This window comes from Lactuca saligna, chromosome 3 (genome assembly GCF_052625555.1).
Source record: "Lactuca saligna cultivar CGN05327 chromosome 3, ASM5262555v1, whole genome shotgun sequence".
Lineage (NCBI taxonomy): Eukaryota > Viridiplantae > Streptophyta > Magnoliopsida > Asterales > Asteraceae > Lactuca > Lactuca saligna.
The window spans coordinates 8,657,208-8,682,262 of record NC_136419.1 but is presented as its reverse complement, the minus strand read 5'-3'; the positions used below and the strand labels follow the sequence as shown (position 1 = coordinate 8,682,262).

The 25,055-nt window shown below is 31.2% G+C and overlaps 1 protein-coding gene across 1 annotated transcript; it reads left to right on the top strand.

Annotated features, from left to right (window-relative positions):
• The first annotated feature begins 398 nt into the window (after window positions 1-398).
• Window positions 399-25,055, top strand: LOC145034399 (endoglucanase-like). The gene is made up of 8 exons (XM_078982802.1): window positions 399-661; window positions 755-967; window positions 1,110-1,310; window positions 1,401-1,478; window positions 1,788-1,940; window positions 2,005-2,113; window positions 24,311-24,465; window positions 24,549-25,055. The coding sequence occupies exons 1-8, from the start codon at window positions 434-436 to the stop codon at window positions 24,930-24,932; spliced, it is 1,521 nt and encodes a 506-aa protein (XP_078838928.1). The 5' UTR covers window positions 399-433; the 3' UTR covers window positions 24,933-25,055.

The following is a 25,055-nucleotide window of genomic DNA, read 5'->3' as shown; positions in this document are numbered from 1 at the left end:
CATCCAGCATCAAAGAAAACCCATGTTAATGAATAAACCTTTCCTTATTTACGGATAAGGAAAGTTCAAGCGGGACAAGCAAATGACATTATGGTCGCAATTTTCTTTAAAGAGATTACACTATTTATGATCTTTCGTATGGCTGTACGTTATAATATAAACTTTAATTATTGTAGTAGCACTACTATTTAACTTTTCTTACGCATGTACAATCATCGAACGTAGATAGAATCGAGAATCACGTAAATAATGTATCGACGTGACAACTTAATAAAATTATTTCCATGCATAATATTGGGAATCCCTCACGCAATATCCCTTTACCCACAACTATTTGCATCATCCTATATGATACATGCTAACTTTCTTTATGCTATAAATATAACCACTCTAGATAGACCACTCACGACACACAATTAAGCAAAAAAGAACCATGGTTATTCATGGAACTCACATGGTCCGAGTTTTGGTGGTTTGGTGCATTGTGGCTAGTCCTAGTGCACGCGCTATGAACCATGGCTTTGCGCCCTCTTTCGACTACAAGGACGCACTTAGCAAGGCGATATTATTCTTTGAAGGCCAACGTTCCGGAAAATTGCCCTCGACTCAGCGAGTTAAATGGCGTGATGACTCAGCCCTCTTCGATGGGGAGTCTAAGGGTGTACGTTTAACTTAATTATAATGTTGAAGTGATCGTAAGTCATATTGTATAACATGCACTTATATTAATATAACACATGCAAATGCATATCAGGTGAATTTAAGCGGTGGATACTATGATGCTGGTGATAACGTGAAGTTTGGGTGGCCGATGGCCTATACAATATGCTTGTTGAGTTGGGCTGCAATCGAGTACCCGAGACAAATAAACTCAGTGCATCAACTCGGTTACCTACAATCAGAAATCCGTTGGGGCTCCGATTTTATTCTCAAGGCACACGTTTCGTCCACAAAACTCTACACCCAGGTCATTAATTCTCCCCAACGTCGCTAATACCCGATCACTTATATGATACAAATTTAAATATATACTACAAAATATTGATAAATTGCTAAATTAATGAAATCATTGATTTATCAACACGATGGATAACATTTTATGTATATAGGTAGGAGATGGAAACAGAGATCACTCATGTTGGGAGCGGCCCGAGGATATGGACACCCCACGGACCGTAATAGAGATCAACGCTCAGTCTCCAGGGACCGAGGTGGCAGCCGAGTCTGCAGCCGCACTCGCTGCAGCCTCCATTGTTTTTAAATCGGTTGACTCTAAATACTCATCAAAGCTACTAAAGCATTCAAAATCAGTATGTACTCTAGCTAATATACATATATTATTTTACTTGTATTATTATTATCATACTTAACTTTTATATATATGATAAATTAAATTTCAGTTGTTCGAATTTGCTGATAAATACAGAGGATCGTATCAGGGTTCTTGCCCTTTCTACTGCTCCTACTCTGGTTACAATGTAAATTTTTTTCCCCTCCACTCCTTGGAACACTTCAAAATTTTCGGTTTTATATCATATCAATTTCTATTTCAAGAAACATATCTCAAACTCGAAGTCTAACTTCTTATGGTTTAAGTTTAAAATCAAACAGGGGACGTAATTACCTAAAAATTTAATAGAAATTCATTTTTTAACGGGGTTTAAAAAATGAACTTAAAACTATTTGTGTACGTCGCAATACTTTTTTTTTTTTTTTTTTTTTTTTTTTGTAATTAATGTGGTGATTATGTATATATTTATATATGACTTAATTTATGGGGCAAATAGGATGAGTTGTTGTGGGCATCGGCTTGGCTATACAAAGCAACTGGAGAAAGCCGATACTTGAATTACGCCACAAGCAATCAAAGATGGAGCCAAGCCGCTACAGAGTTCAGTTGGGATAACAAGTTTGTGGGAGCTCAGACATTACTAGCAAAGGTGATAAAAATACATATTTTACTAAATTTAGAAAAGTAAGCACCGATTTTTCTTTCCTTTTTAGGAATATTTTGCAGGAAAAAGCGACTTGGAGACGTTTAAAGCCGGAGCGGACTCGTTCGTATGCGCCGTGATGCCAAAAAGTGGCTCCGTCCAAATCAGGACTACTCCCGGTGAGCTCTTGGATTACAACCAAGATTGTTATCATATACAAGATATGATTAATTAAGTAGCTTCATCAAAACTATTTTCTGATTGATTTTTATTAACACTAGTAAGCAGCTATAAAACCTAAAAAATTACAAAGGGACGACAATAAATGGGTTATGTAACAACGAAGCTATTACAATAATTTCACGATTTCTACTAACAAACGAATAATCAATTATCATTGCGAAAAGTGTATCCGTTCTACGCCTCTTATGATCGAAAAATAATATTGTTAAGAAAGCTCCAAAACATCTACCAAGTAATTAACCAAAAGGCTTTTGGCCTAGCGGTAAGGAGTGGCGCTCTCAAATAAGAAGTCATGGATTCAAGTCTCGCTATGAGACATATATGGTGTTTAGGATTATATTAGAAGTAGGATAGTTTGCCGTTTAAAAGAAAATCTACCAAATCATTAAAACAACACATTCAATAGCTCATATTTTAGTATAGGACAACGCTAACAAGTCTATCCACGGTATAATATAATAACAGAGCAAAATGAATGAACCTCTAAAGCTACCCACCGAGCAATTACAGTCCACGTTCGAGTCATAACTTCGCACTTTAAGAAAAAGACGATTCATCTCTCTTCTATGTTATTAGAATACAATGGACATATAATCGAAGACACGTTAATACCCACATTTACTTTACGATGGAGGGAGTGTTGCCACAAAAGTTGCATTCCCTTTACTGCCACGTAGGTACCACCTCACACTTTACCACAAAAGTGTGGTTTCATACGATACCTAAGGAGGGGTGCCACACTTAGTTTTTTTTTAATAAATAAAATGGACCAATCAGGAGAGGTAAGACAAAGGGATCAATCACATTGCTTGAAGAAGTGCTCATTTGGAATGCCGCATTGCACCCTTTATCGTACCTCTACCGCAACCAAGGGGCGGTGTTCCTACTGACGTGACACTCAAGTGTGGTAGGGGCCACAACCCACTCCCTCTGATCTTATATGGTCTCGTGGAAAGACGGCTCAAAATGAGCCACCAGGTTAGAATGTTTACTTTCCACAGAACAAAATGGTTCCACCTCGTAGCAACGTTACCATCATCCAACATAAAATCATATATGCAATGTCTAGTACCATGGATCATAAAATCTCCTAAGTTTTCTAAATCCTAAATACACTTGTCTCTTTGTGAATTCGGATAAACATTCGCAACTAAAGTAACTAGTTTTACAAGTTATGAGTTCTTGGATCCACCTCTTACGTCCCCCGTGAATTCCAAGACCACATGGTATCCACTTACTGATCTCTAATAAGTCACTCTTTATCTCTTTCTAACAAATACAATCTTAGAAAAACGATCCTTTAGAGACACGTCACTAACCCTAAATATCCTCTTGAAACATGGTTAAAGCACCATCCTCAACCTTTTTATGAAGAATAGAATGAATGATTATACTTCTCTTTAATGAACTTTGTTAATGGAAGCTATGATTCTCGACCAAAACCACAATCCATAGATACAACATCACCAAATCATATACCAACACTAGTACTGTGAATACACCTGATAACCTTGACCCAAAGTACATTATCGTCATCTGAAAATCCCTACATATATTTTTGAAGTAATGCATAATTAAAACAATCAAAACTTATAATTTAGACTCCACTTTTTTCTTTAGATGCAAGTATCAACTTCCGTTTCACCAAACAATTTTCTTCTTGACTCCTTCAAAGCACCAAAATTTGTTATCCAAGAGCCTCAAAATATTTTTTTTTGATACTAGTCAGAATCAATAAAATAAAGATATATTAATTTCTTAAGGATTTTAGAACTTAACTTCTAAACATAAAATGACCAATAATTGAAACCGGCTTAGTTTCACTTTGAGAGTTAATTTTCAAGTATGTCAATGCCCGTTTTCTACACGCCCACTATAGCCAATGTTCGATCCGACAGGAATACCAAGATATATAAACATAGATTTTTCCAATTTGTAGTCTGTCAAAACCGTAAATTGTTCTACCATATCCCTGTACGACAAGAATACATCATATGCATAAAATAAACGAGAATCCATAAGGACATCGTTTCTAACCTTAGCTCCCTTATATAAGTTGACCACAATCATGAATTGCATAATTTGTTCTAGATAATCCTAAGTAAGTATGTTATACACCTTTTTAAAATCAATTTTAAAACCATGATTTCTTTCTTTCTTTTCTTGTATCATTCTAATAACTCATTCACAATTAATGTCCATCAAGAATCTACAACCCCTTTATAAAAAAAACATATTTATAAGACTTATAGGCTAAATTCCTTAAACAATACCAAATTCACCACTTTAGGAATTAACATAAAGAATGAGAAATTACACACCAGTAGGATGTCGATAGTAGCATAAAATATTTTACAAGAAAAAATATATGTTTTATGAATCCCAATACCTTTTTCACAAAAGAAAGATTAAAACTATCATGATCATATGCCCTTTCACTACCATACCACCAAATCACATCTTTAACTTCTTGCTTTGTGAAAACCGGTTCCAAAGATGACACATGAGTCGAAGAGGGAGTTTTAAATCGGGGATTTCAGTTTAAGATATGAATACCTCTAGTGAAATATATTTTTTTCTTTAAAAAACACTTTTTAACCCATACTTGATCAATAATCTAATATCTTTCATGTTCAATACCCTACATAGCCAATTGCCATTCCGATAAAGAATACCATGGAATATTTTGGAATTTTCGTCTTCTTTAATTACTCACTTGATCTTTGTTTTTAAGCATTGTGAAGCTCTACTCTCTCCAAATAACCTAATTCTTTTGAATATTACACATTTCCATACCAATTTGTTGGGATAAATTTCCATTATATATAACTTTGTCCACTTCAAACAACCTCCTTTGAAGCTCTTGTTTATGTAGTCTTTTTTTTTGCTTTTAAACTCCCTTTGCTAAACTTTGATATCCATCTTTAAATTAATGAGTTTATTTTTTTTTACTTAGTGTTTTTTTTCTCCTAATTATTTGACATATGAGAATTCCAAGTATTGTTCACAGTTTCATTTAAATCTTCCAACTCCATCCAAGAATTAAACATCTTCAAAGGAATAGGACCATAATCCCTAACCAGTCTTTTAAGAATGATATGCCTATGATCTAAACCATACACTCCAAATCCAAGAAAGTGATACATAGGAAGACATCAAACACATATTCAAAAACCAAAAGCTTGTTCAATTTACTCAATTTTCACAACCTCTATTCTATATAGTAAAAACAAAACCACCCATAGTAATGTCATATAGATACGCTTATGAATGAAGGTATAAAAACGATAGGAAGAAGACTGAAAAAAAAATCGACCACTGCCTTACCAAAGGGTCCAGCACAACAATACCATCTGCAAACAAAATACATGATCCTAGCTAACGTAGCATAAAAATGAATATAATTCCAAAGCATCATCTTACTATAATCATCTTGAGGAGTGTACATGTTAATCATAAAACAGTTAAATTTAGAATACACCCATTCTCCTTCAACTAAGTAAATTATCCATACATGTAATACCACTTCACACAAGAACAAAAGGAATCCAAATGAAGAAGATTCCCCCTTATTGACATGTATCACTGTAACAAGTATAATCGGATTGCTAATTAAGCATAAAGTTGTAATTTAAAAAGACCCAATAGTCACATGAGATTCTTGGATTCAATAAAAACTTTATTGTACTTCAAACATAAATTTATAATTGATCGCCTCTTGTTATTGTTTCCAATACCACAACCATTCAAAGACAAGCCATTTATTAATCAAATTTGTTAAATTAGTCTTACACCATTCATTTTGCACCCCAAAACATTTCCCATCCGAGTTTTACGTAGGATTTTCGTTAATCAAATAAACTTCATTTATGATTTTATTTACTACTCTTGTGGCATGTGACTTACCTTTTGAAGGATCAACTAACATGGCTGAAAAACTAGAGAAATTTATAGAAACGAAAGTCGAGAGAGCCTCTATCATAGTTAAAGTAAATGTCTTACTGGATGGAAGCTTTGAAACATCTAGAGAATGGAATTAGATACCTTGGAAACCAAAATGTCTTGAGCTTGATGAAATTAGATTTAAGGTCGAATTTAGTCCACTGAACGAAGCTAACATTTTTCTCAAGCACATATGAACATAATTCCAAGACATCACCCCATCGATGCTTGTTTTTCCTATCTCGATCTCCCTCAATCGAAGTAACATCAATAATTTTACCATTTATCAATTCTACATGTAAATTCTTTTTAGATTTTCTTTCTAATTTCCAACTTCTTTTTGTTTTTCATCCGCTTTACTTTTACCATTTGAGTTATGGTCATGCCCTTCCTGTTTATACATTTCATTATCACCAGAATCACCACTATTATCATCTTCATCATCCTCGTCAAAACTATCATTTGAATTTTGTTGTTTATTATCATTTTAAACCAAAGTAGCTTCTTCTTTTATGATTGTTGGAACGTACACCGATATCTCCTCAACACACACATCATAATCCAAGTTATCAATGGAAACTGTAACTTTTTTTTGGATATAATACTAGTAATTTGAGTTTTGATACAAACTCTACCACATCAAATACTCTTCTGTAGATAGTCATCCAACACATGACCTCTCCTGTTGTACCAGCTACCATTTTTGATGCATTTATAGTCCATGCACATAAAAGGAGTCCATCAAACACATGACCTCTCCCGTTGTACTAGCTATCATTTTTTAAGCATTTATAGCCCATGCACATAAAAGGAGTCCATCAATTTCTATCCAACACATGACCTCTTCCGTTGTACCAGCTACCATTTTTGAAGCATTTATAGCCCATGCACATAAAAGGAGCCCATCAATTTCTATCCAAACCATTTTTTATTCACAAGAATGTTCATTGATGTTGGTTTCAATTCATTAAAGTACCATTTCATATGTGATCGGTCCAAAGATATAGTGGGCCTTGGGCAAAAAGAAAAAATGGACCCTCAAAGTTATAAATATAATAAAATTTAAATAGAAAATAGATACACCATTATAAAATTCACTATTAATATTCAAAAAACACAAATATGGTTACAACATTACAAAAACAACTAATTTAAAAATATCTCCTAAATTTTTTAGATAAGTTAGTTTTTTCTCTATATAATTATCACATATACTCTAGGAATTTTGGGCCCCTTAGAGACATGAGCCCTGGGCGGGCGGTCACCCACCGTTATGGTTGTGGCTGATTTCATATCATCATGTTTCTTGAACTTTAAAAGCATGCACTTTAGGACTTAAACCCCATACCCTATCCAAAATATAGTTAATCATAATGTTAGAAAATCCTTCTTATTTAAACACTTTATAAAGATTCGCTAATAAGAATAAATGAACATCGGGAACATAACCTCAATGCTATACATGAAGAGTCATGTACTACAAGTAAATCATGTGGATTAGGAATATTTTTTCTTAAGGAATCTTCGTTAGGGATACACCATCATTGGAATTATTTCCTATCAAAATAGATGCAAAAGTTCATACCTTTCTAACATTTGAATGCACATCATTCTTCAATTTATCATGTGTATATATAACCTTATCTGCTTCCTTATGAGATTTATGTCTATATTCTCGAATAAATAATGTTACTGATCTAAATACATGATGACTTCCAAACCTTATTGAACATAATGTAATATCTAACACTTTCAACCCAAAAAATCTTTCTTCTAAATGATAGTTTAAAAAAAAACTTTCACACGTACATAAAAATCCATTTGTTCAATATTGTAAAACTATAGTATCAAATTAGAGTCATATCACAAAATCATTGAAAGTCTCAAAATAAATTCATATCACCGATGCAAGTATAGTCACTCTACGTCCTTTCATTTATCACCAGAACAACCTGAAAAACTTTTAACCTTAAAATTTAAGCACAAGGTTCAATGAATTCCCCAATATACCACATATTCCATTTCACATACAATGCATACCAATTGTAAGCTCACGGTCAACACCTCAGTGGGCTAGTAGGAACTCAGCCAATGTCCCAATTGACATGCAGGCATCCAGTTGGCTCGTAGTCAAATCATTAATAGTTTATAATCCCGATTGACCTATAGACTCCTAGTCATCCTCCTAGCAGGCCTAAAGGCTTGTAACTAACATCCCCTAGGATGTTCCAAATATCATAACACAAGACTAATATACTATAACCAACTATCCTACTACATAAGGACATATAATGTCACATGTAGTATAATAAGAAAACTCACCTGAATCTAGTAACCACAATCTCAAAAGCAGTATCAACAATTGAAACAACTAACTCAAAACCACCTAATACCAAACAACGATCAAACCTCATTTTAAAATTCATATCCATTGAAGTTTGACCAAAATCAAATTGGTTAAAAAGTCAATGGTCAATAGTAACTAACATATGGATACGATGCATCCACTACCGTAGAAAATAATCACGAATGGACCCTATGAGAAGCGTTGTAGTCTTCAAATGGACACGTCACATCTACTACCTTAACAACCTCATTTGTTAAGTCTTAATCCTTTAATATAGAATCTATAACTTTCCAAAAAAACTTCAACTGACTTTCCTAATGGATAAAGTTTCTAACTCTTTCCACATGCAATATTTTAACCTGACAATCACTAACCTTGGATCCAAACTGAGCCTAAAAGGCTAAACTTTCTTGCATGGTTTATAGAGAGCTTAAACATGCTCTATTTTCACCTCAAAGTTTCTAGAAGTGATCTTCACACAAGCCCATGAGCTTGGAGTTTCCCAAAATCTAAGAACATCCAAATAAATGGGATCAAAATGCATCTAAACACTCTAAAACAATAAATCTATAGAGGAAACACATAAATTTTGAAGCTTTATTACTTACAAAGAAATATGAAGTGGCAAGAATGTTAAAACTTCAATGCATCTTTCTTCCTTGCCCCAAATACACATTTCTTCTTATTCTTTGTCAAGTTTCACTCTTAAGGCACTAAAATCGCAAAGATCGAAAGGAGGAGGTAGGGTTCTCTCTTTAGGGTTTTAAGGAGGGTGGAAGTTAAGAATGAGAGAAAACCTAGAAGTTGGTGCCTTTACATAAGTCTTCAGCTCGAGATAAGGGTTTGGGATGATTGCATCGACGCGTCACACCTTACTTGGGACACACCGTGACATATGAAGAGAAGCATCACATAAAAGCCCACAACCAAGTTTTCCTTAATCTTTATGATGAATAAATTGACAAATGCACATACCAGTAAATAGAGTGTTACACATAAGTTACAAAGACCAGTACAATATACATATCCACTACTACACCATACTCTTTACATTGTTTCTATAAGTCCCATGATTCAATTGATGTTGAAAAATTCATCACATAAATTGGAACAACAAGTTTTCCCATCACTTTTGAAATTAGGTTTTCCATTTTTCACTCTACTAAAAAAATTCATATCCTCAACCATCGTTCTTGATCGCCATTTTCCATCGTGTTCACCTTCGATAATGTAAATATACAAAGAAAGAACATCATCAAAATCGACTACTAAAATTGTCTTTATATATATATATATATATATATATATATATATATATATATGCACACACACCCATACACACACGTATGTGAAAATGTTTGAAACAAACAAAAAAAAATAGAAAATTAACTGAACATCAAATAAAATTTATTAAAGCAAACAAGTGAGACACTAGAATGTTACAAAACAAAATTGCATTCATTTTAGATTTTCAGATTTTCGATATCAATTCATCCTATTTAGATGCCTAATCAGTTTTAGTCATATTTTTAATCTATTGAAAGATATAATACTAAACATCACTATACATAATTTTGATATTTTTCACCCTACTATTAAAGACTCTCGTTTCTACTAAAATGTAACATATACATTCAAGTAAAATGTTGATTAATAATATAATTATACTCTGTTAATTATATTAGCCAATCAAACAAAAAAATATATGGTTTTGCAAACTAAGAACTTCCATCTTTAACTAATTGTAACAAATAAATTTAAATAAAATAATCTTTTTTCTTTTGGCTTCAAAAGTACAACCATAAATATTTTTTAGAAATCTAAAGAAAATAGATCGGTATTGGATGGTATAATTTCTATGATTAATCATTTATGATATAATTATAGCATCTCCAATGATTAAATTCTAATATAAATTAAACTTATTGTCATATTACAATTCAAATAACTTAACCTATAATTAAATAATCACTCCAGTGGTTAACCTTTACTAACATATCATTCGGAAAAACTAATACGAGAAAACTATTACGGAATAGTCATAAAAAATATTGAAAAAAAACTTATATAATCATTATAATTTTATATTTCATTAATGAAATGTCATTAGATATTTAATACAAGTAAATAATAAGTAAATGAATAAAATATATTTAAAACTATAATATATTTAAGAAGGTAAAGTGAAATATGATTAAAGTATAAGGGGTTAAATGACAAACCATAGAAGTATATTTACCATTTAATATATATTGAATGGTTAATAAAAAAACTAAATAACCTTTATATTCTAATGATAAAAAGCTGTTAACAAGAAAAGATAAGTTATAAAAAAAATAAGAGATGTTGTTAGAAAAAGAATTCCCAAAAAAAGTTATCATATATTTTAAACCTTTTGCTTACAATGTTGCTATGATCAATGAATTAATCTGGTTTTTGATTTTCTCAAATAATTCTTCAGTAATGTATTGAAACTTATTTAATTTGTAGGACTTTTAACATTTTTAACAACAAATTGCAACATTAAAAATATTTTTAACCGATGACATTTTGTAAATAATTCTTTTATATATATATATATATATATATATATATATATATATATATATATATATATATATATATATATATATATATATATATATATATATATTATTTTCGGAAATAATTTTAAAATGCAAAATAAATTGAAAAATACAAAAATTCTTTTTTTAAATATTATTTTCGGAACTTGAATTAACTAAAAAAAAATTAAAAAAAAATATCCTGTTTTTTTGAAAAATACGTGAAATATTCTAATAGAATATTACACTGACATATTCTAAAAAATAATTTTAAAATGCAAAATAAATGAAAAAATCTAAAAATTCTTTTTTTAAATATTATTTTCGGAACTTGAATTAACTAAAAAAAAATTAAAAAAAATCCTGTTTTTTTGAAAAATACGTGAAATATTCTAATAGAATATTACACTGACATATTCTAAAAAATAATTTTAAAATGCAAACTAAATGGAAAAATCTAAATTTTTTTTTTAAATATTATTTTCGGAACTTGAATTAACTAAAAAAAATAAAAATAAAAATCTCGTTTTTTTTTTTTTTGAAAAATACGTAAAATATTCTAATAGAATATTACACTGTACATATTCTAAAAATTAAATTTATAATGCAAAATAAATGGAAAAATCCAAAAATTCTTTTTTTAAATATTATTTTCGAAACTTGAATTAACTAAAAAAAATAAAAAAATGCGTCTCACGATCTCACAAAATTAGGCCGTCTCACATGAATCTAACCCTATATATATATATATATATATATATATATATATATATATATATATATATATATATATATATATATATATATATATATATATATATATATATAGATATATATATAGAGAGAGAGAGAAAGAGAGAGAGAATTTGAGTTTTGATATCTAACTTCAAAATACTTCATAGTGGGTCCTAGTGGTTTTCAACTTCTATTGTGATCAGTATTTCGCCAATGTAAAAGACTTATATACTCCTTTCATCTCTTATTATAATTATTTTTAGACAAAAGCTAAAAAAACAAAATAAATAACCCCACCTTTGGTTCCATCTCTCTCTCACACACACAGTTGGACACTCGAGAACACATAATTGAGTTTCTTTAATCGAAAAATCCAAACCAAACCACAAAAACCATGATTTTTTTTTGAGTTTAAGGACTAAAACTCATATGCTAAGAAACCACAAAGACTATTTATGAAGTTTTGTCCTTTTTATTTACGGTTTAAGTCTCGTTAGAGACAAAAAAAAGTTATAATTTAGATGTAGTGTTAAGTCTCGTTAGAGACAAAAAAAAAAAGTTATAATTTAGTTGTAGTATATACACTGTATGTTTTTCATTTTAAACAAAATAAATTAAACTTACAATTTGTTATACTATGTTAACAGAAATCTACAGTTTACAAATTGTTACAGAATACTGAAATATACATTTTACAATGGTGGTGATATTTTAGGGCCCACGATGAACCCAGCCCAGGTAGGATCTGAAATGGATCAACCAGGCTTTTACTTCTCATGTTTTGTAATAAGCTTTTAAGTCTGATATTTTTAAAACATAAAAAATGTATATAATTTAGAAAACACATGAATTCAAGATATTACGATTAGTGGTAAATTTCGACATTCTTTTACAGAACGCAACATACTTGACAAGGGCGATGACACATTATTTTTAAGGGTGACTATCAAGGTTTTGAAAACCAGAATGGAGACCGAACCAACCATTTTACCGGTTTGATGATTCAACTTGTTCAACCGGTCAGACTGGTCTCAAAAACAGATAAACCGGATGTTATCATAATTACATAATTATTTAGTTTAATTATATAAAACTACATAAAATGAAAAAAAATAAATATTTTTTAAATTCCTGATTTTTACTGGTTCGGCAGGATTGTTTTTTATCGGTTCATATGAGGAACAATTTTTTGGCTTCTAAAAATCAAATCCCGGACCGATTTTCGGTTAAAGTCCAGTCCAATTTTCAAAACATGAGTGTCTGTGGACTTCCTTCAATTATAAAATTTTCATTTTAGAGATATAGCATTTTTTGATTGGACCCTCTCAATTTTTTAATGAAAACTTTTATAATTATTAAATAGACGGCGTTATAAATTTTGAGTTAAACAATAGTAAAATAAAGTTGTTTCATTTTCATGTGTTGGTTAACAAACAAAATAAAATATTGTATCAGATATGAAAATATATTTTGAGTTTTCAAGTAATCGAGTTATTAAATTATAAGAAGAAAAAACATGATCGGTGAGAAAGATCAATAAGTAAAAAAAATAAAAAACTGTAAAAACATATTAACTTATTGTATTGGGTTTTTGGAGTTTCTCAGACACCATCGAGTGCTTCTATCCTTCTCCGATCATCTGCTTATCTCTCCACTCTGAGTTTACGACAAATAGGTTTCGTTAGAAAGAATTCACCCTTTACAGTACTTAAGTTAATAATTTACTTTCCTTATCGCATTATTGATGGTGTTTTCTGATCATCAATTTTTTTTCGTCCCATTAATAATGTCACATCAAATAAGTTGGATAGTTGCGAGTTTCTATAATTGATTATAATTCGTCACTGGTACTTGATTACCATAAGACGGTTTGTAAACCAACAAATTCATTTTTCATTTAATCACAAGGTGTTCGACATACTTCGTCCTTATTTCCTATAAATATTTGAGGTTATGTTCTACATAATTCGTGCTTATTTCCTATAAAGATTTGAGGTTATAGTGTTCTTAGAGCCATATATTGCTAATAGAATATACACCATAAATATCTTTAGAAAACTACTATAGCATACAATGATATCAAAATCATTGGTTTGATACTATTTTTGTTTAGAACTCTAAAAGGCAAATCTGAACATAGATCTCTCAAACACGCTCTTTTAGGTTATATATCAATAAAAATGATAGTTTCTATATAATCTGAAAATATGGTAATTATCAATCGTATTCTTCTTGTAATGTCTCTTGACGGGCAACTCTTAGAATTTTCTAGTCATACCAACGTACCACTGGTGGCCATTCTGACCATTTTTATATTGTCACTCAAACATGTCTAGGGGTGTAAGTGAGCCGAGCTACTCGTGAGCTACTCGGGATCGACTCATTAAAAGCTCGACTCGAGATCGAATTAAACGAGCCCGAGCCGAGCTCGAACCTAAATATAAGGCTCGTTTATTAAATGAGCTCGAGCCGAGCTTCAATTAATGGGCTCGCGAGCTTAAACGAGCCTCTCTCTCTCTCTCTCTATATATATATATATATATACACACACACACACACACATACATACATACATACACACACACACATAGAGGCTCGTTTAGGCTCGATTAGGCTCGCGAGCCCACTAAATTATTCATGAGCCGAGCTCGAGCTTCATTTTAAGGCTCGAATCGAGCTCGAGCTTCCTCAAATTAAACGAGCCGAGCTCGAGCTTTGTCAGGCTCGGGCTCGGCTCGACTCGTTTACACCCCTAAACATGTCTATATCCTTTCTCCTAATAAAAATATGGGAATAACAATTTTGTTTTTTTTTTTGTTTTTTGTTGTGTCATTTATTATTTTGTAGGGAAACTACACCTAAGATTTTTAAGAGGGACATTGATTGCATCCGTTTAATTTGGTGTTTGGCTAAGCTTAAAAAATAGTCTTTTAGCTAATTACTGATTCTATATCGGTATTGGTTAAAATGAATGTTTGGATAGACTGTTTTTTAAAAACAACTTGTAACTACGTGGAAACCAAAGATAAATCACTTTTGATAAGTTAATAACTCCTAACTTATCAAAACTTCTTATAGCTTATGGTTACCTAACATTTCTAGAAATCTTTTTTTGGTCATTTTGCTAAAAGCGAAAAAATAAAAGTTTATTTACTTATAACGTTTTGACATCGGATAAAGTAATCCAAACATTTTTTTTAAAACTCTCTTTTGACACCGATATAAGTTAATAATGTATAATTTAAAAATAATAAGCATTAATGTATAATTTAAAAACAATAAGCATTTTTTATAGGCTTAACCAAACACCCTCTAACAATGACTTTTCAAAAAAACACCTAATGCATGTTAGCTTATTGACATAGATCACAAGCATTTAATGATTTTGATTTGAATTATTGATAGGAGTATATAATATAATAGTTTTGTAAAAATATACATGAAATATATGAAGCACAACGATGGAAGTCTATTAATGATATACATGACTATAAAAACACTATAACCAAAAAAATTTATAGGAAAATAAACATGAAGATTGTCGGACACCTTGTGACATAAGAAAATATAAAATTGGAGGTTACCAAATGTTCAATAGTTAGGAAATATGCGATACGTTGTAAAAAATGGCTTTTAAAAAGAAATACGAAATCTTTTAAAAATATGAATGATTTTTTTTTTGAAAACTTTTGAAAAAATGCCTACCTTTTTTAAGAAAAAAACAAAGTTATGACTTTTCATGTGAACTAGAAAAGAGGGTCTGTGCAACACCGGGTTGGATTTTTTTATCGATAATATTTTTAATGTTTGGATTTGTTTTTTTACCCAATTTATAATACAACCCTTTGATTTGCAACATGACACATGATCAGAATGATTCATCATCTTGAATTATACTCACGCTTTTAGTAAACTCTACATTTGAAATATCAAACCGTAATTCTCTAAAACTACAAACCTTTCTGAAGGGAAAAAGTTGATAACATAAAAATCTCTTTTCTTACCAACATCACAACTCTAGTACCTATTTTTTCTTTTTTCTAACTTAAACCACTAAGCTTTTTATATACCAAAATCCGCAACACGAATTGAGTTGATCAATTTTTATCCCAAGCCATATCTATATCAAATCATCAAATTTGAAAGTCTATCACTAAGCATAAGTGAATATATACCTTAGAAATCGCGAGAGAGCTTGGGATTAAGGTAATGACTGCAACCAAATCGACAAATAATCTTAACCGGTTATATAGTGATGCCAGAAGCGGGCTATCTCTTTTTTCGACACCTAAACATACAAAGAGATGTATGGCCGATTAGAATCATAAAATTACATATTGAGGAATAAAATATTTGAGCAGGGGAAAATAAATAAATTGAGGTAACATGTATCATTAAAAAAAGGTTAGTAATATGACCGACTCTTATTAAAATTAACACAACTTCATTTAGTATGATTAAAAGTTGGACGGCGAAAGAGAGTTAGACAAACAACCTTTGACTCAATCATTTCTTCTGAATAATACCCTTCAATGTAATCAATAAGAACTCTCATTAAATCCCTAACATAAAAAAATAAGAAAAAGTAAGCATATATTATTTAGGAGATCTTAAAAATTGAAAATTTTGATCAAGCCTCAAACCCATCGAAAGACATTTTCTCCTGGCATCAACAATAGTTATAGTCAAGAAAAAAAAATCATGGCCTACATGAGATCTGACAATAAACAACTTACAAATTATCAGAGATCATATACTTAAGACCTCTATTTAAGTTGAAATTTTTGGTAACAAATAATTTGATTTCTAATATCTCTATGTGTGCATGACAATACCTAACCGACAGGTTATGTCTAGCACATATACTGGGTAAATGTCTCAAAGTATTCCACCACCATCATCCATAGCAAGATGACCTAGAAACGATAGAAGCGAGTCCAATGTATGATTTAGGAATGATAATACAAATAATGTTATTGGAATCTAAGAACTCAAAGTTTATTTAGATAATATGACAGTTCCATTTCTCAGGTATGCATACACATTCGACACTTGATGTCTTACTTTCCCTGTCTTTTTCTAAAATATGATTTCGGGGAAATGACACAAATGGCCTATAAAGTTTCTAGGGTTGGTCGATTCAGTCCCTAAAGTTTTTGTTAGGCTCTAAGGGTCACTAAAAGTTTCTAGGGTTGGTCGATTCAGTCAACCTGTAATAGCCGATTCACCATGCCACATTGACCATTTAGACCAAAAAACTCACATTGTGCCCCTATAAGGTCAAAAAAATAAGTTCGAAGGATCAAGTGCTTATGCCACAAGATTGAAGTGATTTAGGATAAGAATGAAAGATAGCAGCCCATATGATTTGTTGTGTGTCTTCGTGTATACCAACATCCAACAACAAAAATTGACTTTATTAGCTCTCCTTCTTTTCTTCTAAAGCTGATTCACAATCAATTCATACCCTCCCAAGAAATTGATCGATGCTTTTCATTTCGTCTTCACTCTCGACTGTCACACACACTCACCGAAGATTACAAACCTCTTCTCCTTATAATTGATTTTCGATTATAGCCCCATTCCACTCTTTTCTTTAATTGGATATCAGTTTTTCAAAGAATTGACCCCTTCCTTCCTTATTCTCTTTTCAAAATCGCACAAGGTACCTCTTCTTCTCCTTCCAAGTTACAGGTTTGATAAATGCGAGGTTGAGAATGATGTGTAGGTTCGATGAGGTTCATAGAGAAAGTGAGAGTTAATCTTTTTTTTCCCTCGATTTTGTAGGTGATTGGTTATGGTGGATGACTGGTGGTTTTTGTGGGTTATGGGTGCTCTGGTGGTGGTTGATTTCATGAGACAAAGGGAGGAATAAGGGTTGGCTGATTGGGCTATTGTGATATTGATTCGATGATGATTGAGGTGGGTTATGGTGGCTGTAATGGATGAATAAAATGTTGATGAGCAGTTGGTTCAGGTAGGGTGATGGGTTAACGGAAGAGGTTGTGAGGAAGGTGGAATAAGGGTGGTATTGGGTGGATATGAAGGTGAGATTAGCATTTGATCCCCAAACTTATTTTTTTTTGTTGGCTTCATAGGGGCATAATGTGAGTTTTTTTGGTCTAAATGGTCACTGTCGCATGGTGAACTGGCTTTTACAGGTTGACAGAGACTAAAAGAGCATGTTGTATCCAAGTTTAGGGATCCATAAAGCCCGACAAAAACTTTAGGGACTGAATCGACTAACCCTAGAAACTTTGTAGGGCATTTGTGTGTATTAGGTTCAAAATTATGTTTTAATAATAAATTTAATGCAACTAATACCTAGAACAACAAAAGATTTCCAAAGCTACAATAAGTGGGGAATATACGTAAATTGATCTTTAAAATGAGAATATTGAATATTAAGATTGATACAAATGCAACTGACCTCTCCTCAAAGAGCCATTAGGACAAGACAATCCAACTCTTCTTTCCATGAAATTGGTGATTCCTCATTTGAAAGGAATTGTCAAAAAACTCTTCTTCAATGCTTGCTTTCACAAGTTTGGAAACAGACTCTGTTTTTCGTTCCACATGTTAGATCGTTCCTCCTCTTCCTCCCAAATCCATGAAAAAATTTATAAATGTTTTTTGAAAGGTAGATAAGAGAGGAAATGAAGAGAGTGATACCTTGTAAATGCTTTAATATTCATGCTATCTCGGCACAACAAAACCATAAGCATCTTTGTCATGTCAAAATCATTTATCACATAATCACATGATCATGTGAAATAAACAAAATCCAATTAACTTGTTTACCAATATCTTCTGATAAATCAAAGTCTCCACACTAAAAGTTTAAAATTCAAACTCTTCCTAATGATAAAATTAAACTTGTAAGGGTAAAATAGTAATCTGAATTTATATGAAAAAATAATATTGTTATAAGCGTTAACTTAAAAATATGAGAAAATCAAAATATTGGTACATTTTATGAAAACAGTCATCGCCATCTAAGCACAAGACCTCAACAAAATGCCTATTTGTTATTACGCGAACCTTATTTGTACTCCAAGAGTTAACCAACACCATATAACAAAAAGTACACCGCCCTTATTTATACTACATCCCCACAAAGAAAACAAACACAATATGCCCACATAGAAGACTTACATGTATAGAATCTTAAAACTACCCTAAATTAACACACACCAAACTCATTTTCCGAACTCTACGATAAGGTAAACATGAAAGCAAATATGACACTAAAATACCCACACACATCAAGAAACCATAATCCCTACATTAGTAGATTTGAAAATTTGGTTGTAACGATTATTCAGGGTAAAATAAGACAAAATATGATAAGGAGTAACTCTTATATGAAGTTTCATTTCAAAGTGAAAATGATAAATCTTGAAAATCTTGTATAAAGTAAATTAGCTTCTGAGAATTTGGATTCAGGATATGTCATAATGAAACCAGATATAAGCATCATATATAAACACAAAAACAGATCTGAGGCACCCATAGTTTGAAAACCTTAAGTTTATGCATCTATGTTGCCTTTTTTACTGGATTTATTTTGCAGTCGATTATAGATTTTGGATTTTATTCTAACTATCACCAAAAATCAAACCTTAAAATAAAAAGATAGAAATCAAACATGAGATATCATAAAATTGAACATGTTTTAAGTGAAACAAATCGATTTAGGTCTAAAGATGATATAGCCACTAAATCAAGCAAAACAAATAGAATATACTTCAAGCAAATCAAATTTAATTAGGGCTAAAATGAAAAAAAAAAAAAAACGTGGTAAAAGATTATGAACTTGGCTTCGATTTGAGGTTAAGTGGTCTAATGAAGCTTAAAATTTGGTTTAGACATTTTAACATACACATAATATGCATAATTTGTTGATCAGAACACATTGCCTTTCAATTCTCACAAAACCTAAGAAAAGTAATAAAGAAATACACGAAACGAAACCAAATCAGATTTTCTAACAAAAACTAATTAATCAAAGATTGTAGCATTATCCAACACAATCACAAAAGGGAATTGAGCAAATAAGGAATTGATTCTGATTAATGGTGAATGATGAAAAATTGAAGTAGTACCAATGGAAGGGGAACGGCGTTAGAGTTTGGTGTCCAAACTTACATTTGGTATCGCTTCAAGAACAAACTCAAATCTCAAGTTTTGTAAGCTTCAAATCAGAAACAACTTGACAAACCTATCTTCATCAATATAGTTTGGTGCACTAGAGAAGGCTCAAAAGAAAAAAAGGGAAAAGAGAAAAGGGGAAGACCAAGGATTGATGTAATTGACAATACTCAGTCGATTGTTTTAAGGACTCGTTGATCGGAATAGAGAAACAAAGTGGTGTTCCATTTGTTTAAAAGTGATAATAATGAAAACAGTGGAGATTCTGGGCAGTCGGTGGAAGAAGAAGAATGAAAGAGGATCAATGGATAAACGGTGGACTGATGGAGGTGTAATTTCCAGTAGGCCAAAAGAAGAAGGCGAACACCGATAATTTTAGGCAACAGTCGAATGATTGAAGGTTTTGTGGGTTCTTCTAGATCAGCGAGGAGGAAAGGAAAGAAAACATAATGGCCAACAGTGAATGATGGTGGTGTGGAGGCAGATCGTGACGTAGGTGAAGGTGTTGAGCCATGGTGTCGTCTTGAAATCCCACCTGCCAACATCGAACGAAATCGGTGGAGGAGACATCAAATTCAGATAACAAGGTAGTAGAAGAGGTGTCAGGTCGGTAGAGGATAATGCTAGTGCCTTGAAGAAAATAGCGAGATAACAGAAGATTAACTTCACCGATTGATATTAACGATTGAAATTGGCAGCTGATGATATTTAAAGGAAAATGATTGGATTGGGGTTGTGGTGATAGAGTAACATAACACGTATCAAACATTAACCATCGACTAGGAATTTATATATTATTTGATTAGGGATTAAAACTGACAAAACCCACAAACAACAAAAGTCCAAGGGAAAAGAAATGATAAACATCCTTTTTACTATTCATAAAAGTAAAAGGGATATATATATATATATATATATATATATATATATATATATATATATATATATATATATATATATATATATATATATATATATATATAATGACCGAAAATGTAAGAATTATTCTTTAACTTTTCTTCATGTTCATGGAAGGAAGCTATACTATATGCAATTATACATTTATAGCATAATGAGATATTATTATTATTATTATTATTATTATTAATAATAATAATAATAATAATAATAATAATAATAATAATAATAATAATAATAATAATGAGGAATTATAGATATTTATGAAACAGCAAATTTCTAATTATTGATCTTTCCTACTATAGACATCATGAGACGATCAAAATTTGTTTTTATTTGTTTTTTTAAGTACTAAGAGGTACTAACTTTTTTGAAGAAAAAAACAAAATAATGACTTTTGATGTGAATGATTGAAAGTATAAGAATAACACTTAAATTTTTGGCAATGCTAAACATTTATACCACCAACTATATATATATATATATATATATATATATATATATATATATATATATATATATATATATATATATATATATATATATATATATATATATATATATATATATATATATTACTAATGAGGAATTTTAGATATTTATGAAACAGTCTTCCTATTACACACATCATATGGATCAAAATTTGTTGTTATTTGTTTTTTTATTACTAAGAGGCACTATAAACATTTATTAACTTATTAGATTGTCAAAAACAATTCTTATCAATTTTCTTATCTTCAGATGCATCAGCATCATACACTTTTATAATTGTTTAAAACTTCTATTATTAGATGTATTATATATAGACATATGTATAGCATCATACACTTTTATAATTGTTTAAAACTTCTATTATTAGTTGTATTATATATAGACATATGTAATATAAATATTCTTATCATTTAAATGGTATTATGAAATATGAAAGTTTTAAATAACATCAGATAATACTAGACAGCAATGTCAAACCTCAAACTTTAATTTATAACCTGTGGCGAACCATATCATTTGTAAGACGTGAATGAATGTGACAATTATATATATAATTAATAACTATATATATATATATATATATATATATATATATATATATATATATATATATATATATGACTTAATGTTTTTGTTAAAGCGTGATGTCAAGTACACACTTTGGAACGATGACGAAATTATAAGTTATAACGATTTTTTAGAACCTTGGGTATTATTAAGATTCTAAATAACGTAAGGCGTGACATGACGGTAATGGCGAGCCACGTTGTTTGTAAGATGTGATATCGGATGAAAATTTTATATATAATTAATATTTTTATATTTGTTTTTAATTATTATTTATTTCTATACATATATATGAATTAATGCGGCGTTTTGGTAAAACTTGACAATATGTTAAAACCTTGGAGCCGTGACGGGCTTTTTAGAACCTTGAGTATTATAGATACTTGGGATAATGACTTGAAAGGGTAACAAACTTTCGATTTTTGTCACATTTAGTCACTAAACTTTTTTTTTTTCGTTATCTATTTGCCATTGAACTATTGAAACTGTTCACATTTTACCCTTATGACCGGCTGTTGCCGGTCATAGGGGTAAAATGTGAATAGTTTCAATAGTTCAATGGCAAATAGATAACGAAAAAAAGTTTAGTGACTAAATATGAACAAAATCGAAAGTTCGTTTCCCTCTAAAAAGTTCAATGACTAAATGTGAACAAACTTTCTCTTGTATTATGTTTTACCAAATTATTTATTTTTGTTAAATTGTAGCAACATTTGTTGATGAAGAAATCTATGAAATAAAACAACAAAAAAAACCCTGAAAATATATTTAAAACAAAAAACAAAAAACCAAAACCGAAATAAAAAACCAATGGTTTGACATTTTCCAAAATAAAAAATCAAAATTTCCAATCTGATTTTGATTTTACAAAAAAATGAACCATTCTCACTGATGTGAATTATGATCATTGGTTTGGCATGCGACCGAAATAAAAAACCAATGGTTTGACATTTTCCAAAATAAAAAATCAAAATTTCCAATCTGATTTTGGTCTTACAAAAAAATGAACCATTTTCAGTGATGTGAATTATGACCATTGGTTTGGTATGCGAAATTTGTGACATCTCATGAATATGTAGTTACAACATCTTCTAAACTCGTAATTCATAGTAAGGGGTTAGAGTATCATCGCATGAATACGTAGTTACAACATCGTTTGAAATCGTAATTAATCACCTACAGGTTATGGGCCTGCTGGTGTTTCCACTAGGTTGTCTAGAATAGTCCGTGGTTGCCATCTATACTCTGGTAGATTACTACATTGCCACATTGCTGTTTAAGGTTATGGTATCTCCTTTCATCGTACATCACATATTCATCATCATCTATTTACCTAATTGTCATCACCTTTCTATCATCACCTATCTCTCATCATTTTATTTCATCACATTGTTGGTTAAGGTTATTTCATCACATTTTATTTCATCACATCGTACATCACATACTCTACTAAAGCTTCATATTCTCGACTCTCTAGACCTAGAAGGGTCCAGATCTATCACACCAAAAAGCTCAAGATAGATCTTCCTCTCACTCTACACACTCAAGCTCGCTAGGGTTCTCACTTATGGGAAAGGTAGTCGCAATTGAAGGCCATAAGTGCCTTTAAATATGGCTCGGGCCCAAAGATTTAGGGTTTCTGCCAACAGCGTGGACTCGTCAAGTCGCCTCACCGACTCGTCGAGTCCATTCATTAATCTAAGTCATCAGTCGCGACCTTACTCGACGAGTTGAGGCGTCAACTCGTCGAGTCTCCCTTCTTAACTCAAAAGAAAAATACTTAAATTATGATACCTGGAAATCCAGATGTTACATTTTGTTTTTTTATTTCATAGATTTCTTCATCAACAAATGTTGCTACAATTAAACAAAAATAAATAATTTTGCTAAAACATAATACAATAGGAATAGGAAGTTTGTTCACATTTAGTCATTGAACTTTTTAGAGGGAAATGAACTTTCGATTTTGTTCACGTTTAGTCACTAAACTTTTTTTCGTTATCTATTTGCCACTAAACTATTGAAACTGTGCACATTTTACCCTTATGATCGGTAACAGCCGGTCATAAGGGTAAAATGTGAACAGTTTCAATAGTTCAATAGCAAATAAATAACGAAAAAAAGTTTAGCGACTAAACGTGACAAAAATAGAAAGTTCGTTACATTTTCAAGTCATTATCCCTAGATACTTTTTAGAGTAAAAAAAGTAATAATTCTTTATTTACTATTATTATTAAAGAGTACAGATTGACGATATAAAATGTGTTATTAATTTTATTTTCTTATATTAGTATGAAGTATAATAAAAATTTATCGTTTAATTAAATTTTTTTATTATTAATGATCATATCGTGAACATTTATGAGATAGTAAAAAATTCTTATTATTTGGTTTCCTAAAATTAAATATACATACAGGTGGACTCTTGTACACTAGAGATAGTAGCAATTTACAGTATGCTTCAGGTGCTTCCATGGTGTTACTTGCCTACTCCAACGTAATCATTGGAGGCGTCCAATGCGGCCCTACGAAATTCACTCCTGATCAGATCAAATCCTTTGCAAAATCCCAGGTTAATTATTTTTTGTATATTAAATCACGGAACAAATTAAAACATTTGAAAAATAATTACTACGAACTTGGAAATTTGATCAGGTTGACTACATTCTTGGAAAAAACCCTCTAAAGATGTCATACATGGTTGGGTACAGTAGCAAGTATCCAACACATGTGCACCACCGAGGTGCATCCATCGACTCAGTCTATGCTCACCCAGCTAAGGTCGGTTGCAACGATGGCTACTCAAGCTATTATTCTTCTAGTAATCCGAACCCTAATATCCATGTGGGTGCGATTGTTGGAGGGCCAGACTCAAACGATGGGTTCGCTGATATGAGATCAGACTCTTCACATTTAGAACCCACAACTTATATGAATGCCGCTTTTGTCGGATCCGTGGCTGCGTTTCTTGGTGATAATAGTAATTGCCAATTAGATTGGCTTCAAACCCCCAAAACAAATCTTGTTGATATCATCTAGCTTAATTTGGTGCATGGGGTCACCGTTTCATATTTAATGGATGTGCATGTAACAAATAAGATCCTAAGACTTTGAGAGTGAAAAATGGTAACTTTATGAATGAATTTAGTGCATTTATAAATT

Coding starts and splice junctions, on each gene's coding strand:
- LOC145034399 (XM_078982802.1), top strand. CDS start 434: ATGGTTATTCATGGAACTCACATGGTCCGAGTTTTGGTGGTTTGGTGC. Junction 1,311..1,400: donor TACTAAAGCATTCAAAATCA/GTATGTACTCTA, acceptor ATTAAATTTCAG/TTGTTCGAATTTGCTGATAA. Junction 24,466..24,548: donor AATCCTTTGCAAAATCCCAG/GTTAATTATTTT, acceptor AAATTTGATCAG/GTTGACTACATTCTTGGAAA.